Genomic DNA, 16,078 nt, shown 5'->3' on the forward strand with positions numbered 1-16,078 from the left:
CCGAGACCTGCTTTTGTTCAGTGAGCCCACTTTGCTCCAGGGGTGCTGGGGTGGCCTAGGAGGCCCTGAGCACTCTGCCATTTCCTCACGGCTTGGAAGCCAACAAGTCTGGGCTCAGAATGGGAGCGCGCGCTGGGCCTGGGAAGAGACGCTGGGGCCAGCTAGACGCCGAGTCCAAGCAGCCCCTCCTTGCAGTTGCCTGGATAGTCTCAGGTGCAGTATCTAAAAGAGAAGTGCACAAGCCCCACGGAGAGGGGAGTGGATATTCTGCCATATTTATGTCATGCTGTGTTTTGAACCCTTTGAATGTCAGTTTCAGATCTGAGGCCGAGTGCTGCCTCCGGAGACAGGGTGTTCTCTACACCCGCAGACACGGACCATTCCCCAGCGCTGTCCTGAGCCCCTCGGAACCGTCCCCACCAGCTGTGCAGGGCCGTGCTTTCCCACACTTCTTTGTGCGGCTGTGTCTCCCCGGCCTCTGCACCAAGGGCACCCCGCCCTCTCTCAAAGGCTTCTGCAGGAGCCCAGCTGAGTCCCCTGGGAGTCCCCGAGGGTTCCTGTCCACTGGAAGTTAGATGTGGAGGTTCCTGAGATTCTTGGCAGGACTATTTCATAGCAAGTGCTCCTCCTACCCAATCCTGCAGGGAAGGAGCTGGCACAGCCCTTGGCCCCATGTGGCTGAACAGCTCAGAGGGAAAGGAGGGTGAGCAGGAGCCAGGCGGCATCCAGCAGGCCTGGGGCCCGTCTGCAGCCAGAGCTCGCCAGCATCCATCCACACCCAGTCCAAGGGCAGCCAGATCCCCCCCTGGCGTCCACACCCGGGCCCACAGCCTCTCTGTCCTGACAGTCGCTTGGGTTACAGGGAGGACAAGGCAGAGTGACAAAGGGTGTCTGGGGCTTGGGAGAGACACACGACACACCCACCAGCACACACGTTCACTACACACCTACACACATTCTACACACAACACAACACACACAGTACACACGTTCACTACACACCCACCAGCACACACGTTCACTACACACCTACACACATTCTACACAAAACACAACACACACAGTACACACGTTCACTACACACCCACCAGCACACACGTTCACTACACACCTACACACATTCTACACAAAACACAACACACACAGTACACACGTTCACTACACACCCACCAGCACACACGTTCACTACACACCTACACACATTCTACACAAAACACAACACACAGTACACACGTTCACTACACACCCACCAGCACACACGTTCACTACACACCTACACACATTCTACACAAAACACAACACACAGTACACACGTTCACTACACACACCTACACACATTCTACACAAAACACAACACACACAGTACACACGTTCACTACACACCCACCAGCACACACGTTCATACACACCTACACACATTCTACACAAAACACACACACACACAGTACACACGTTCACTACACACCCACCAGCACACACGTTCACTACACACCTACACAATTCTACACAAAACACAACACACACAGCAGACACGTTCACTACACACTACACACATTCTACACACAACACAACACACACAGCAGACACGTTCACTACACACCTACACACATTCTACACAAAACACAACACACACAGTACACACGTTCACTACACACCCACCAGCACACACGTTCACTACACACCTACACACATTCTACACAAAACACAACACACACAGTACACACGTTCACTACACACCCACCAGCACACACGTTCACTACACACCCCCAGCACACACGTTCACTACACACTACACACATTCTACACAAAACACACACACACAGTACACCACGTTCACTACACACCTACACACATTCTACACAAAACACAACACACACAGTACACACGTTCACTACACACCCACAGCACACACGTTCACTACACACCTACACACATTCTACACAAAACACAACACACACAGTACACACGTTCACTACACACCACCAGCACACACGTTCACTACACACTACACACATTCTACACAAAACACAACACACACAGTACACACGTTCACTACACACCCACCAGCACACACGTTCACTACACACCTACACACATTCTACACAAAACACAACACACACAGTACACACGTTCACTACACACCTACACACATTCTACACACAACACAACACACAGTACACACGTTCACTACACATCCACGTACACTGCACAAGTTCACCACACACGTCCACTACACAAGCACACACGACACACACGTGGTGCACATACACAACACACACAGCAGACACGTTCACTACACATGCATACAGGATATATGCACACATGCTACATATGACACAGCACACTCATTACACATGCAGAACATACACGATACACAGTAACACCACACATGCATACTCTACACATGCACACACAACACATATATATCCCACATCCAGAGCACAACACACAATCCTCATACATGACACGCACGCACTCACATCACACGTGACACACCCACTCACACGCCACGTGCAGCACGTGTGACACACCCACACGTGACTCAGCTTCAGCAGGAATCATTGGGGAGCTCGGGAGGGACGTCTAGACAGTTATTTTCTGATGCATCTTGGCCACACCCCAAGACTTTCTGCCTCTCACTCAGAGAGCTGGACCCTGAGGGCCCCTGTCCTACCCCCAACCCCTGCCCTCCGGCTCGTCTAGGCCACAGCCCTTGTGCCCACAGCTCTGCTGAGACCTCCTCAGAGGCCGCTTCTAACCGCCTTCCTCTGCCTGGGGCGTGTAGTGTCTCTGTCCCCACCGCCCTGTGGCTCCAGTCATGTCAGGACCCCCAATGCCGTTCAGATGTCCACATGGGGATGTTGAGTGAGGTGGGGCCGAGAGCACCTGGGGCACTGTGCTTGTGGGGGCAGCTGGGGGCATCCAGGAGCAGAGGACTCGCCAAACTCGGGGCCTGACATCCAGCGGTCAGTCAGAGGACCCCGGGGAGAGCGGGAAACGGGCTGCAGGGATGCGAGGAAGGCCCCGCCGCCTAGGGACGCAGCAGGTGGGTGGAGTAGGGCTTGGGGGCATCTTGGTCTTCAAGGTCCACTCAGATACCAGCAGCCCGTGGGGCCTGGGCCAAGTCCCTGCAGCCCCGGATGGGGGACAGGGAGGGAAGTTTGGAAATCACTGGTGGGAGAGCCTTCCCTGGGCCTGAGGGCCTTGTGGACCCCCCGGGAACTCAGGGTCTAGGTCCCTGCTGGGCACTGGGAGCCCGCCCCACTCCTTAGCCTCCAGGACTTTGTCCTTTTCCAAAGCTCCTCATCTGCAGGATGGAGCCAGGACCCTAAGAAGGTCCACGTGTGGCTCCGAACAGGCCCAGCTCTGCCCCAATAGGCTGTCCACCTTGTAGGGCCCCGTGTACTGACAGGACCTCAAGACACCACCGGGCCAGGGCCCTTATTCACTGGGGGAGTTCAGGGCCAAGACTGTGTGGTTTGCGGCCCAGGGCCACACAGGGGACCGGACAGCAATCCCCAAGGGCGGCGAGGGGCACTTGTACTTTTATCACGGACGTGCCCCCATCCACATCCACAAATCAGTGCTGTCCAGGCCCCACCAGGAGCCCCTGTCCAGCCACTGCTCTCGGAGCGCCTCGCCCAGGCTTCCCTCACACGGTCACTCACCAGGACGGACGCACAGCAGCTGTTCTCCTCTTACCTGACGTTGTATTATAAAATCACATCCAGTTGTAAACACTTCCAACAAGGCAGAAGCGAGCAAGGGGAAAGTGGAACTCGCTGTGGACGCGGCCGCAGGACCACGCTTCTGCTCCTGTTGGGGTGCCCGGGTGGGTTTCACAGGTCGCAGTCCTGCAGGCTGAACCTGTCTGCCTGGGCGCCCCGCTATGCCTGCCTCCTGGGCACTCTGGGGCGACGTGGACAGATGCTCACTTGTCTAAGGTTCCATGCATGCAGTCAGGAGTCTGCACCAAGAATGGTCCATCGATGGGGGAGTTCTCCCTGGGAGGGGCTTCCCAGCCTCCCATTCTGGGCACTTCCAGACCTTCTGCAGGAAGTGCTGTCCTTGAGTCATTCTGTTTTGTCCCGAGGCTGCTGTGAGGAGGGGGCAGGTGAGCTCGTGCTGGAGGGTGGGGACCTGCAGGACAGCTTCAGTCCAGGCACAGCCGCTGGTCCCAGCTGCCCCACTTTCCCGGGCCGGAGAAGAGCAGCCCCCAGCAGGCCGTGGGCAGTCCCGGCTCACACACGGCCCAGAGCGCACTGCAGGGCCCCAGCATCCCGGCCTTCATTTTCACCTGTTCCCTCCTGCTTTCCAGCTTTGGAGTTCTTGTTAAGAGGGACTTGAACCACAAGGCTGTAAACACGACAGCTGCATTCCCTTCCAATCCTTCTTGGTTTTCTTTTTTACACACAAAGCTTACAACCTTTACTGTTTCCAACTGGAAAACCAGTTTTTCCAACACTTTTTTAAAAACAAATGATCCTTTTATCGTACGCTGAAAGCCCTACCCATGACAAGCCCACTTCCGCATCTGACTCTGTTCACTGACCCTTCGTTTACTTCCTAAACCGACCCTTTTGGTAACTTTCAGTGAAGAGGTGGCTTTAATAAATATATTCTCAGGGCCGGGCATGGTGGCTCATGCCTGTAATCCCAGCACTTTGGGAGGCCAAGGCGGGCGGATCACGTGGTCAGGAGTTCAAGACAAGCCTGGATAACATGGTGAAATCCCGTTTCTACTAAAAATAGAAAAAATTAGCTGGGCGTGGTGGCGTGTGTCTGTAATCCCAGCTACTCAGGAGGCTGAGGCTGGAGAATCGCTTGAACCCAGAAGGTGGAGGTGCAATGAGCCAAGATCGCACCACTGCACTCCAGCCTGGGTGACAGAGCAAGACTCTGTCTTAAAAAAAAAAAAAAAAAAAAAAAAAAAATATATATATATATATACACACACACAACACACACACACACACACACACAGAGAGAGAGAGAGAAAGATAGACAGATACATACATACATATATATCTATTCTCCAGAAATCTCCAGAATCTTTGTGTGGTCAGGGTGAGAGGCGCCACCACGATGTAAACAGAACAGCTGAGTCCTCCAGGTAGGAGCCAGGTGCAATCAGCAAGACTGTGGACTGTGAATGTGGGAGGGAGTCAGAGGCGCTTCCTCAAAAGGCGTCCCCTGTCTCTGGCAGAGCACACAGGCCCCAGGGCCCCGTGGACAGGGCTGGTCCCGGCGTAGGCAGGCCACTTCCTGGGGTTGGGGGCTGGTACGCCAGAGGTTGCCTGCAGCAGGAAGCCCCCGCAGAGGCCAAGGACTCTTGTTCCACTTGGCAGAGACCCCAGAAGGAGCCAGGGGGCAGCGTCAGAGCCTGGGGCCCAGGCAGGGGTGCCCAAGGGCACAGCAGCTGCAGGCCACTGGCAAGGCCAGAAGACGGTGAGTGCAAAGCTGGGGGCATGTGGAGAGACCCCGAGAAGGGGCTGTGCGGCGGCGGTTCTTGCATTTGCCGTTTGTGTTTCATCCGGCGATTCTGAAACCAGGTTTTTATCTGCAGGAAAACCAAAATCAGAGCAGGGGTGAGACTAGGCCACTGGCCCACCCTTGCCTACCCCAGCCCTGCTCGCCTCACCTGGACCTCTGAGAGCTGCATCTCCCTGGCCAGCCTCTTCCGCTCAAGAGGGCTCAGGTACTGGTGGTGCTGGAAGACGCCCTCCAAGGTGCGGACCTGCTCCGTGGTGAAGGCTGTGCGGGCACGGGGGACCCGCAAGGTATTTGGCCCCTTACTCAACCCTGGCATAGAGAGTAAGAGCATTTGGCTGAGCCTGCCACCCCATGGGGCAAGCCCTGCCCACGGGTAACAGGGGAAGACAGCCACGTTGGGGGCTGGGCAGGGCAGATCTTCTCACCTGACAGTGACCAGCAGCCCTGCCGCTGCCTCCAGGTCACGTGCGGAAAGGGGCTCAGAGAGGTGACTCAGGGGAGGGGGGAACGCTACCAGCAGCTTGGGCCTGCCCTCCGCTCAGCTGGCTCAGCTCACTCAGTTCGGCCCCATCCCACACTTCCCTTCCAGAAGCCGGTTCCCAGGAGGCCCTTCCTGCAGACTTCCAGGCAGGTAAGGTAGAGTCCATTACATGCAAAGGCCTGGGGACCCACCCAGGGAACTCGGTCCCTGTCCTGGGCTCCGGCTCCTCAGCCAGCAGAGCCCAGCTCAGTTAATCCCCAGGCCCATCTTGGTCAAGTCTGTTTTCTAATTTCTACGTTAAGGAATGGGGGCTGGCACTAAACAACCCCACAAGGTGGTCTGTGGTCTGGGTCCCAGGAAGGAGACCAACGTGGCGAAACGAGCTCAACATTTAATGCAAGTCTGACGAAAATGCTCACTGGAGTTTCTGCGGAAGGAAGCGTATTTTACAAAATCTGTCTTCACCTTAGCCTGAAAGCACATGGTGGACCCGAAAAGCAAATGCCTTGTGGCGGGAAGGGCTGTAGAACTGGGATCAGGAAGGGGGTTGGCGTGGGGCAGGATAGCTAGCTGGGGAGAATACATTTAAATTTTCATTTCCCTGAAGTACAAAGTTACTCCATAAGGATCAGTCAAATTTTTAAAAATGAAAATTTACAATGTTAACCCCACTTTTGATCAAGTACTACCTTAAACCTAAAAGTGGCAACGATGTTACAAAGACTAAAATACAAACGCGGAGAACCTTTGTTCTCAGCAGACAACAGAGCATCTCGGCGGCCACAGACCGAACTTCAGAATTTCTGCAGGCACCAGGTCACCGCCACCCCTACAGCAAACCTGCAGGCTCTTGAAAAGACAGCTGTGCTCCAGGTGGCCTGAAATGGGCTTGAGCATAGATGCTGAGCAGGCACCGGCTTTGCTGGGGGCGGGGGGGGGGGGGGGTTGGCAAATCGTGGGGACTCCCGGAACTGGGTCCCCATGGTTGCGGGGCTGGAACACCAGGGGCACAGCTGCCCACGGCCGCGCTGTGTTTCGGTGAGCGTCCGGAATCAGGGCAGAGAGGTGCGGACAGGGACCCCTTGGACGGTCCCTCGGCACCAGGCCGGGGTGGGGGACAGGGACACGGCTGAGGAACGGGGTGACAAGGGAGGCAGAGGAGCCCACCGGGGGCTCAAGGAGAGAAAATCCCCGTCAAGGCCTTGGTTTCGAGGGAAGCTGCGCTCCAGTGAGGCGCAGGCAAGGCCTCCGCCGGCCCTCGTGGAAACGCCCCCGGCCCTGACCTCGTCCGCACCGCACCGCGGGGAGTTCAGCCGCCGGGCTCCTGGCCTCTCCCCCACTCCCATCTCCACCTGGGAAGGAAGGGACCCCCGACCCGGACCTACCAGCCACGGTCCTCTCCGGCGCAGGCAGATTTGAGGACGTGGCGGCCTCCTTGATGCCGATGGCCTGAGGGGGCTCCCGGGCGCCGGATATCTGGCCCGGGCCAGGGAGGCTCCCCGGGGAGACGTCGGCAGGCCTGGGGGTGTGGGTCAACCCTGAGCAGCTGCTCTGGGAGAGCCAGTCCACAGAGCCAAAGCTAGAGGGCCGCTGCTGGCCACGAGGTGGGGAGGAGAGGCGCATGGCGGTCAGGTGGGCCGGAGGGAAGGACGGGTGGGGCTGGCCAGGCGCAGGATCCACCTCCGGCCTCGCCGGGCGGCGGCGTTTATAAGCCCGGGAGGAGGGGGCGGGAGCCCGCTTTGCATACACGGCTAATGCCCAGATAAGCAGGGCCTAATTGCCTTCGATTCAGAGGCACAAAGGAGACCATTCACACCTCCCCGGCTCCTCGATGTCTGGGGGAGGGGCGGGGCTGCGGGCCCTGGTTAATGGAGAGGTGACGGTTCGGGATCGGTCACCTCCTTTCATCTCTCCCAACCCCCATCCCGCGGGCCGAGGCTGCTGGAAGGTAGGAGGGTCCCGCTCCCACTCGGGCCTGTCCTGAGCGGTGCTGGGCGACCTCTCCTCTCCAGGGGGACGCTGGCGCCTGTGCCCAGCCCGGACACCCGAGGGCGAGCAGGCTTCAGGCTGGGAGAGTCAGGGCGGACTCAGCCGGTGCCCGCGTGCGCTGCGTCCAGGCTGTGCGGTCGCGCAGGAGCCGAGGGACGCTTTCCGGGGGAGACGCGGAGGGCTCGGGGAGCGGCGCGCGAGGACGGGAATGTCGGGGGGCCTCTCGGGGCACTCGTCCGCTTCCAGCCCTAACCCGGCACCTCTGGGGGACTCACTCCCGGGGCCGTCGCAGCAGTCTCCGCATGCGCGCGCGGGCGGCTCCCTGACCCCATCCGGAGCTGGAAGGGCCGGAGCCACTGCCTCGCGCGGCGGGGTAGGAACTCCGCTTCGGCTGCGGGACTGGCGCGTCCCCGCCAAGCCGGGCTGTCCCCACTGTGGCCAGGGCGGGGGCAGAGCCCCCGGGGACTGTGGAGCCCAAACCTCACGGGGACGCCCTGAGCACGGGCTCCCGGGACGGTCATCGCGACGCGCGGCCGCTGCTCCCACGAACCTCAGTCCCGAGCTGTTTGCGTCTCCGCCTCCTGGGCGTCCCCAGGTCGCCTGCGCCGTCGGGGTGGGGCGGGCGCGGGGACCGAAGTGGCCGGGTGGGAGGCAGCCACGCCGCGAGCGTTCCGTCCGACCTCGGACCAGCTCCCCGCGCGCCGGGACACACGGACTCGCGCTGCGCCCAAGCCGAGGGTAGGACGGTGTCTTCCGCGCACTGGCTTGGGGTCCGCACGGCGTCTCCGGCGGCCGGGGTTAGGCGCAGGCGCAGGTCCGGCCCCCGAAGGCATGCGGGGTTTAGGCGCAGACGGGGTCCAGGGAGCAGCCCCGACTCCCTGCCAGGTCCTGACCGCGGTTGCCTCAGCGCCCACCCCGCTCCCCGAAATCGGAAAGACCCGCGGGCCTCGCCCCACGGTTACGCCAACCCAGCTATCCGCGCCTCCCCGGCTGAGAAAAGAGGGAGGAGCCCGGGAGGCGGGCGCTGGGGCGGGACCTCAGCGGGGAACAGGTGGGTCACAGGTGACGGGGTCGGGGAACGGACCGGGCCGCCGCTGACCCTGGTCTTCCTCGGACCCTGCTGGCCCAGTTAGGTCACTGGGCCCTCAAGGGGGAGGCTGGCAGGGGTGGGGGCTTTGGACGTGGCCTCGGGGGTAAAACCAGGAGGGCTGGGGGGCCAGGAAGGCGGCCTAGACCCCCTCCCCACTTCATCTCCGGAGAGACCGGGTCACCCCGGGTAGAGGGGATTTGAGCCACTGCACAGGACCAGCAGAGTGTTCCGGCCAGGGGCAGCGAGGGCCCAGATGCCTACGGCCACAGGGCTGGCCCCGAGGATGCCCCACGAGGCAGGTACCCAGCCCTCCCGCAGTGGGGGCGGCCCTGCCACCTGGGAGCAGAGGCCGTGAGGGTGGGGGCTCCGGCGGGGCGGTGCCTCAAAGTGGAGCAAAACCCAGCACACCCTCACCTCCCACCCCGCCCCCCAAACACACACACAGAACTTTCGACAGGCCGGGAAAAGGCCCAGAAGCATCCCTTACATAAACAGGAAACCACGAGCATGGATTTGTGAAACGCCAGCACCCAGCCTTCCATTTCTCCATTTCTAATTTCCGAAGGCCCGGGCCCCGGGGTCTCAGCCACCTTCTGCACGTGGTTCAGCCCCCCCACCCCCAGCTCTGCATAGAGCTCCTCCCGCCAGTTTCCCAGCTCCCCCGCACCACCTCCACCTGAACCGCCCCCTCCGACCCCGCCAAGTCCGAAGGCAACCTCACCTTCGCACAGCAGGGTCAGACAGCCCCTCTGTCCTGGGTCCCACCCCAGACCCTTGCTGCGGCTTGGGTGGCCCCTCTTCCCTGGCGAGTGGCCCCACCGCCGTGGCTCAGGCCCCCCCGCCTCCTGCAGCCCGGGCCTCTCCCTCCACCCTCACTCCAGGGCCCGCGGAGGCCGCTCTAGCCCAGGTCTGGGGTCACCAGAGCCTCCGCCTCGGAGCCTCCGTCCGTCCCCAGCTCTGGGACGCGTCCTGATGCGCCGCCATGGGTAGGAGACTTGGGCGCCCCTCCGCCGCCTCCCTCCCAGCCCCTGGGGCAGCCCAGCCCCGAGAATTGCGCCCCGCACGCCTCACAGCGTGGTCCCCGCGGGCGTCGCCCCATTCCCCACCCTCGGGGTCCAGGCCGCGTTGCGCTGGGCAGGGAAGTCCCGTGTCACTCCCAGGCTGGCAGCCCCGCCCCCACGCACAGCCCGGAGCCCAGCTAGTTCCCGAAACGGGCTCCCCCCGAGTCCACGGCCTGAGGACTGGCACCGGACCTAGCGCGTGCTGCCGCCGGTTCCAGACCGCCCTGCTCCCGCCGGCCCCGTTATGACTCCCCCAAGCCTCCTCCGAGCACTCTGAGACCCCCTGAGGGGGAGATCCCAATCCCTCCCCAACACCCACTCCCGCGGCCTCGGCCTCCCTGACACCCTCACGTGCCCTCTTCCGACACCCCCGCGCTCCCCCGTCCCCAACACCCTCACGCTTCCTCCTCTCCTGGGACATCCGTGCTCCCCACTCCCCCAGACATCCTACGCTTCCTCCTCCGCGACACCCACCCTCTTCACCCTCCCCTAGACATCCACGCTCTCCTCTAGACACCCCCACATCCCCCTCCCTGGCACCCCACGTGCCCCTCTCCCCGATACCCCCATGCCCCCACCTCCATGCGCCCCTCTCCCCCACACCCCCACGCCCCCTGCCCTACACATCCACTGCCCCACTCCCGACACCCCAAGCTCCCCCTCCCCGACACCCCAATCTCCCCCACTGCTACATATCCATGCTCCCCACTCCCCACACCCCCAAACCCCCTCCACTACACCTCCATGCCCCCATCCCCGACATCCCCACGCCCCCCTCTCCGACACCCCACGCCCCCCTCCCTGACACCCCCATGTCCCCATTCCCCAACACCCCCACACTCCCCGCTCCTCACTCCCCTTCGCTTGTCCACTAGGAAGTGGTGCTGGTCTGGTGCCTGGGGGCTAAAGAAATGTTAAGGGCCAGGCGCGGGAGCTCATGCCTGTAATCCCAGCACTTTGGGAGGCTGTGATGAGTGGGTCACCTGAGGTCAGGAGTTCCAGACCAGCCTGACCAACATGGGGAAACCCCATCTCTACTAAAAATACAAAATTAGCCAGAGGTGGTGACACACGCCTGTAATCCCAGCTACTCAGGAGGCTGAGGCAGGAGAATCGCCTGAACCTGGGAGGCGGAGGTTGTGGTGAGCCAAGATTGCACCATTGCACTCTAGCCTGGGCAACAAGAGCAAGACTCTGTCTAAAAAAACAAACAAACAAACAAACAAAAAGAAGCGCTAAGCCAACTGTGCTCAGACACTGTTAAACAGCACACAGGAGGCTAATCCTGCCACGCCCGCAGAGCGAGTTAATTATTTTGGAGACAAGCTTTCACTGTTGCCCAGGCCAGAGTGCCTCATGTGATCACAGCTCACTGCAGCCTTGACCTCCAGGGCCCAAGTGATCCTCCTGCCTGAGCCTCCAGTGAAGCTGGGACTACAGGTGCGTGCCACCATGCCCAGTTAATTTTTGTATTTTTTGCGGAGATGGAGTTTTGTCATGTTGCCCAGGCTGGTCTCAAACTCCTGAGCTCAAGTAATTCTCCTGCCTCAGCCCCGCAAAGTGCTGGGATTACAGGCATGAGCCACCGCATCCAGCCCCTAGATTGATTTAAACAGCCAAAATATACTCCCTGCACCAGATTAGAAAGCATTAGAGGTCTGGGGCTGCATGTTCAGATTAATTATTCTGATACCGGGCTCAGGAGGATCACAGCACTTGGCTCCCGGCCCACTACCTGAGCAGGAAGGCAAATGAATTCTGCTTGGTGCCCCTAAATGGCTCCAATCCAGACATGGGTCCTTCCTCCAGGGCCGAGTGTCCAGTAACCCCAAGTGATAGAGAGGCACAGCCCCCAACTTTAGAGTGTTCGTGTGTTTGCTGGGATGTGGCTGTCTGGACCTGGGCTTGCGGTCAGGCATAAGCTTCTGGAGTGACAGGGTCATGTAGGGTGCACCTAAGCTCTGTTTCAGACCCCACTGTGGCCCCAGCCTGTGACTCTGACCTTTGGGGACTGTGTATGTGAAGGGGAATATTTGCAAGCTTGGCTCGTCCAACAGGTGTTAGCAGTTTGGAGATTCTCAGGAGACATAGCAGGGTGGAGCTGATGCCAGACTACTTTTTTTGAGACAGGTTCTCCCTGTCACCCAGGCTGGACTGCAGTAACACAATCAGGGCTCACTGCAGCCGTGACCTCTTGTGCTGAAGCAGTCTTCCCACCTGTTTCCCTGAATAGTTGAAACTACAGGTGCATGGCACCATGCCCAGCTATTTTTTGGATTTTTAACAGAGATGTGGTCTCACCATGTTGCCCAGGCTGGTTTGGAACGCCTGAGCTCAAGGTGATCCTTCCGCCCAGGCCTCGCAGTGTTGGGATTATAGGCGTGAGCCACCGAGCCTGGCCTAGAGTGTCTTTTTTTTTTTTTTTTTTTTTGAGACGGAGTCTTGCTCTGACCTCCAGGCTGCAGTGCAGTGTAATCCTCCGCCTCCCGGGTTCAAGTGATTCTCCTGCCTCAGCCTCCTGAGTAGTTGGAATTACAGGCTTATGCCACCACGCCTGACTAATTTTTGTATTTTTACTAGAGATGGAGTTTCACCATGTTGGTCAGGCTGGTCTCAAACTCCTGACCTCGTTAGTGATCTGCCCGCCTCTGGCTTTCCAAAGACCTGGGATTACAGACGTGAGCCACCGCGTCTGGCCTCAGAGTGTGTTTTTGTTTTTGTTTTTTTGAGACAGACTTCTGTGTCGCCCAGGCTGGAGTGCAGTGGCGCAATCTCAGTTCACTGCAGCCTCCGCTTCCTGGGTTCAAGCAATTCAATTCTCCTGCCTCAGCCTCCTGAGTAGCTGGGACTACAGGCATGTGCCACTATGCCCAGCTAATTTTTGTATTTTTAGTAGAGATGGGGGTGCACCGTGTTGCCCAGGCTGGTCTCGAACTCCTGAGCTCAGGCAATCCACCCGCCTCAGCCTCCCAGTGTTAGGATTACAGGCTGAACCACAACATCCGGTGCCTCAGTGTCTTAAATGAGGTGAGGCTTGCAGTCAGTTCTTGCAGGCGTGGCCTCACAGGCCTTCCCTCAGACCTGGGCAAGCCGTTCATTTCCCAGGAGCTGCCATTAGCAGTAGCGGGACCTATTCTTCCCGATCCCCAGAAAGGCATGTGTGGGAGGGGCTGCAACCCTACCACCCACAGGGAACCCCTCAGGACTGTTGGGTGCTAGGCCAGTGGGGACCCCCAGCCCCATTTAGTTGCATAGCCCTGGGCAAGCCACTTGTCTTTCTGGATGGGCCCGCTAATTTGCAGGTATTGTTATGCCAGCGGAACTCCTACAGGCTACATTTGTATCTCCGGCTCCACCCAATCCCCCTTCTGACTCAGGTGTCCAGGGTGGGGCCCTGCATTGCTACTTGGAAATTGCTTCCTGGGCAGGTTTGCTTCGGTTTTCTCAAAATTGCAAGGGCCCTGCCCATTGGGATCACACCACAGCCGCTCAGGGCCTCCCTGGGCCCACCCAGACCACAGCCACCTCCCTGGAGACAAAACCAGCATTCTCCCTGGAGCTGTGTGGCTCCTCTTCCTCTTTTATTTCCCTGGACCTGGGAGAGTTCAGCCAAGTGGTTCCAGACTGCCCAAGGCTATGGGAGGACCTTGGGAATGCCCCAAACTACTCCTGGGTCAAAGGGGGTTCTCTGCTGGGCAGTGTGGAGGCCGCCACTCTAACCCCCATCCCTACACTGAGTCAAGACGGGGGTCAGCCTCAGTTTTTCTACGGACCCCCAGCGGAACTAACCCTCCCCCTCCGTTTTACTCAGTGGGGCTCCCCAGGAGGGGCAGGGAGAGTCTGGCGTAGCCCTGAGAAGCGAGTGTGTAACCAGGACCCGGCAGAAAGCACCACGCCCACCTCCCTCGAGCCTGGAGTCCTGAGCCTACATCTGGATGCGTCCCACGGAGCTCTGTCCACACCTCAGGAGCGAGTGGGAGCCCCTCTCTGTGATGAGAGCGTTGCAACTCTACCCTTCTGGGCGCCACTCCCTCCCCGCCTCGAGACCCGCACTCCTACACAGCCCGGAGACTAGGAAAACAATCTTTTTATTGAACGTACCCAGGAGCGGGGGTGGGAAGGCAGCAGGAGGGGTCAGGGCGGAGGGGCCTCGGCCTGGAGAGGGAAGTATGGCCGTAGCCGGGACTCACTGGCACGGGTCCCTGAGGACCCCTCGCTCGGCGGCCGCGCTGCCCAGAATGAAGCCCACGGCCAGGGACACTGTCTGGTCGAAGGCGCCGCGCAGCTGCTCCACGTGCTGGTTCAAGGTCAGCAGCTGGTCGCGCAGCGGGCCCAGGATGTTCGCGATGTCGCCCAGGTGCCCCAGGGTCTGCAGCAGGGCGGTGTTCAGCGACGGGGGCGCGGCCGGAGGGGGCGCGCAGTCCTCGGGGCGGCCGGGCGGCGAGTCGGGGTCTTCACGGGCCGGGGGCGGCGGCGGGGACCCCGGGCCGCGGACGGGTGTGCGGTCCTCGGGGATGCAGGCGGCGAGGGCGGTCGGGGCGGGGGCTGGCGGGGATCTGGGGGTGCGGGAGGTGTCCGCAGACTTCGGCGGGGACGGGCTGAAGCGGAGCGTCCAGGCGGGGTCCGCGTCGGGGTCGCGGGCGGTGGGCAGCGGAGTGGCGTCTGGGATCGCGGAGAGGGCGGTCGGGCGGGGATTGGGGGTCGCGCCCGCCCCTCCCCCGCAGCCCTCGGCCGCCCCCGGTCCCTCCGCAGCCCTCGGCCCCATCCGGCCCCCCAGACCCCCGCTTACCTGGTTCGGCCGGAGCTGGCGCGTGTGCGTTGGAGGCCGGGCGGCGGCCGCGCTGGGGGCGCCCAGACCCGGGGGAGCGGCGGCGAGGCCGTTTGCGCCCGTTGTCGCCCAGCAGCCCCATGAGCTTTCGGATCTGCTCGTCGAAGGGCCCGGGCGGCTGGCCGTGCGCCTCGCGAAACTTGTCCTTGAGGAACTTGTAGCGGCGGCGACACTGCGCGGGGGTGCGGCGCACCTGCTGCCGGGCCAGCGCGGCCGACACGCGGCGGTAGGTGGGCAGGGCCTGGCGGCGGTCCAGGAGCAGCGCGCGCCACACGGCCGGTTGCAGCAGCGTCCCCAGCAGCAGCTCCGTCTCCTGGGCGCTCCAGGGCGTGCGCTGCGCCGAGCCCGGGGACACTGGCAACCCCAGTTCCCCCAGCGCGCTGGGCGAGGCGGGCCTCCGGGGCGGGGTCCCCGGGACGTCTCCGGGCGGCCGCGGCTCGGGGTCGGGGCTGGTGGGCGACGGCGGCGCGGGGGGCGCGAGCGGGGGCGGCCTGCGGGGCCGCAGCAGCATCCCTGGGCCGGGGCGCGACGCGCGAAGATGGAGAGGGGGTCAGACGCCGCCCGGGCCGCCCACACGCGTTCTGAGCATCCTGCGCCGCAGTCCAGCCCTCCGAGCCGGGTCTACACGGCCCTCCCACCGCCCCCGCCCCCCCAGCGCGCCCCGCCCCGCCCGCCCGCCGGGTCCTAAGGGGTCTGTCCTGGCGCCGCGGCCGGGAAGACAGAGCAAAGCCTGGCTTCGGTCGGAAACAGAGTCCGCAGTGGTTCTGTCCTTAAAGGCGTTTAACCGAGGTGCTGCGATGCCTGAGCCCCGTTCGTTTTTAGCCTGTGCCGACCCCGTTCGTTTTTAGCCTGTGCCGAGCCTCCCCCCGCCCCCGTCGAGGTGTGTGCGGAGCCCCTCCCGCTCCGGAAGGCGCTGGCGCCCCCTTGTCCGGACCCCAGTGCTGCCCCCCCCCCCCCCCCGGGCTCAGCACCTGCACGCGAGGGGCCCCGAGGACTGGGTGGGAGGAGAAGCCACGCCAGCCGCGGGAATGGGTGTCGGAATTCACGGGCTCTGCAGAAGGAACTTTTTAAATCTGAACTTCTTCCATCTGGAGCGCGTCTGCAGCCAGGATCCCGGGAGGGGGAAATCCTCTTCC

At 61.2% G+C, this 16,078-nt stretch overlaps 2 protein-coding genes across 2 annotated transcripts; both read right to left on the reverse strand.

Annotated features, from left to right (window-relative positions):
* Nucleotides 1–5,004: 5,004 nt before the first annotated feature.
* On the reverse strand, nt 5,005–9,413 carry VENTX (VENT homeobox). The gene is made up of 3 exons (XM_033208612.1): nt 7,360–9,413; nt 5,642–5,802; nt 5,005–5,560 (listed from the first exon to the last, which is right to left on the reverse strand). The coding sequence occupies exons 1-3, from the start codon at nt 7,595–7,597 to the stop codon at nt 5,180–5,182; spliced, it is 780 nt and encodes a 259-aa protein (XP_033064503.1). The 5' UTR covers nt 7,598–9,413; the 3' UTR covers nt 5,005–5,179.
* Nucleotides 9,414–14,185: 4,772 nt separating this feature from the next.
* UTF1 (undifferentiated embryonic cell transcription factor 1) lies at nt 14,186–15,536 on the reverse strand. The gene is made up of 2 exons (XM_033208465.1): nt 14,904–15,536; nt 14,186–14,776 (listed from the first exon to the last, which is right to left on the reverse strand). Exons 1-2 carry the CDS (start codon nt 15,451–15,453, stop codon nt 14,301–14,303), a joined length of 1,026 nt encoding a protein of 341 aa, XP_033064356.1. The 5' UTR covers nt 15,454–15,536; the 3' UTR covers nt 14,186–14,300.
* Between the last annotated feature and the right edge of the window lie 542 nt (nt 15,537–16,078).

The sequence above is a fragment of the Trachypithecus francoisi genome, unplaced genomic scaffold, assembly GCF_009764315.1.
Source record: "Trachypithecus francoisi isolate TF-2019V2 unplaced genomic scaffold, Tfra_2.0 Lachesis_group9, whole genome shotgun sequence".
NCBI lineage: Eukaryota > Metazoa > Chordata > Mammalia > Primates > Cercopithecidae > Trachypithecus > Trachypithecus francoisi.

Coding starts and splice junctions, on each gene's coding strand:
- UTF1 (XM_033208465.1), bottom strand. CDS start 15,453: ATGCTGCTGCGGCCCCGCAGGCCGCCCCCGCTCGCGCCCCCCGCGCCG. Junction 14,777..14,903: donor GCCAGCTCCGGCCGAACCAG/GTAAGCGGGGGT, acceptor CCGCGATCCCAG/ACGCCACTCCGCTGCCCACC.
- VENTX (XM_033208612.1), bottom strand. CDS start 7,597: ATGCGCCTCTCCTCCCCACCTCGTGGCCAGCAGCGGCCCTCTAGCTTT. Junction 5,803..7,359: donor GCCGGAGAGGACCGTGGCTG/GTAGGTCCGGGT, acceptor TCTCTATGCCAG/GGTTGAGTAAGGGGCCAAAT. Junction 5,561..5,641: donor TGCAGCTCTCAGAGGTCCAG/GTGAGGCGAGCA, acceptor GTTTTCCTGCAG/ATAAAAACCTGGTTTCAGAA.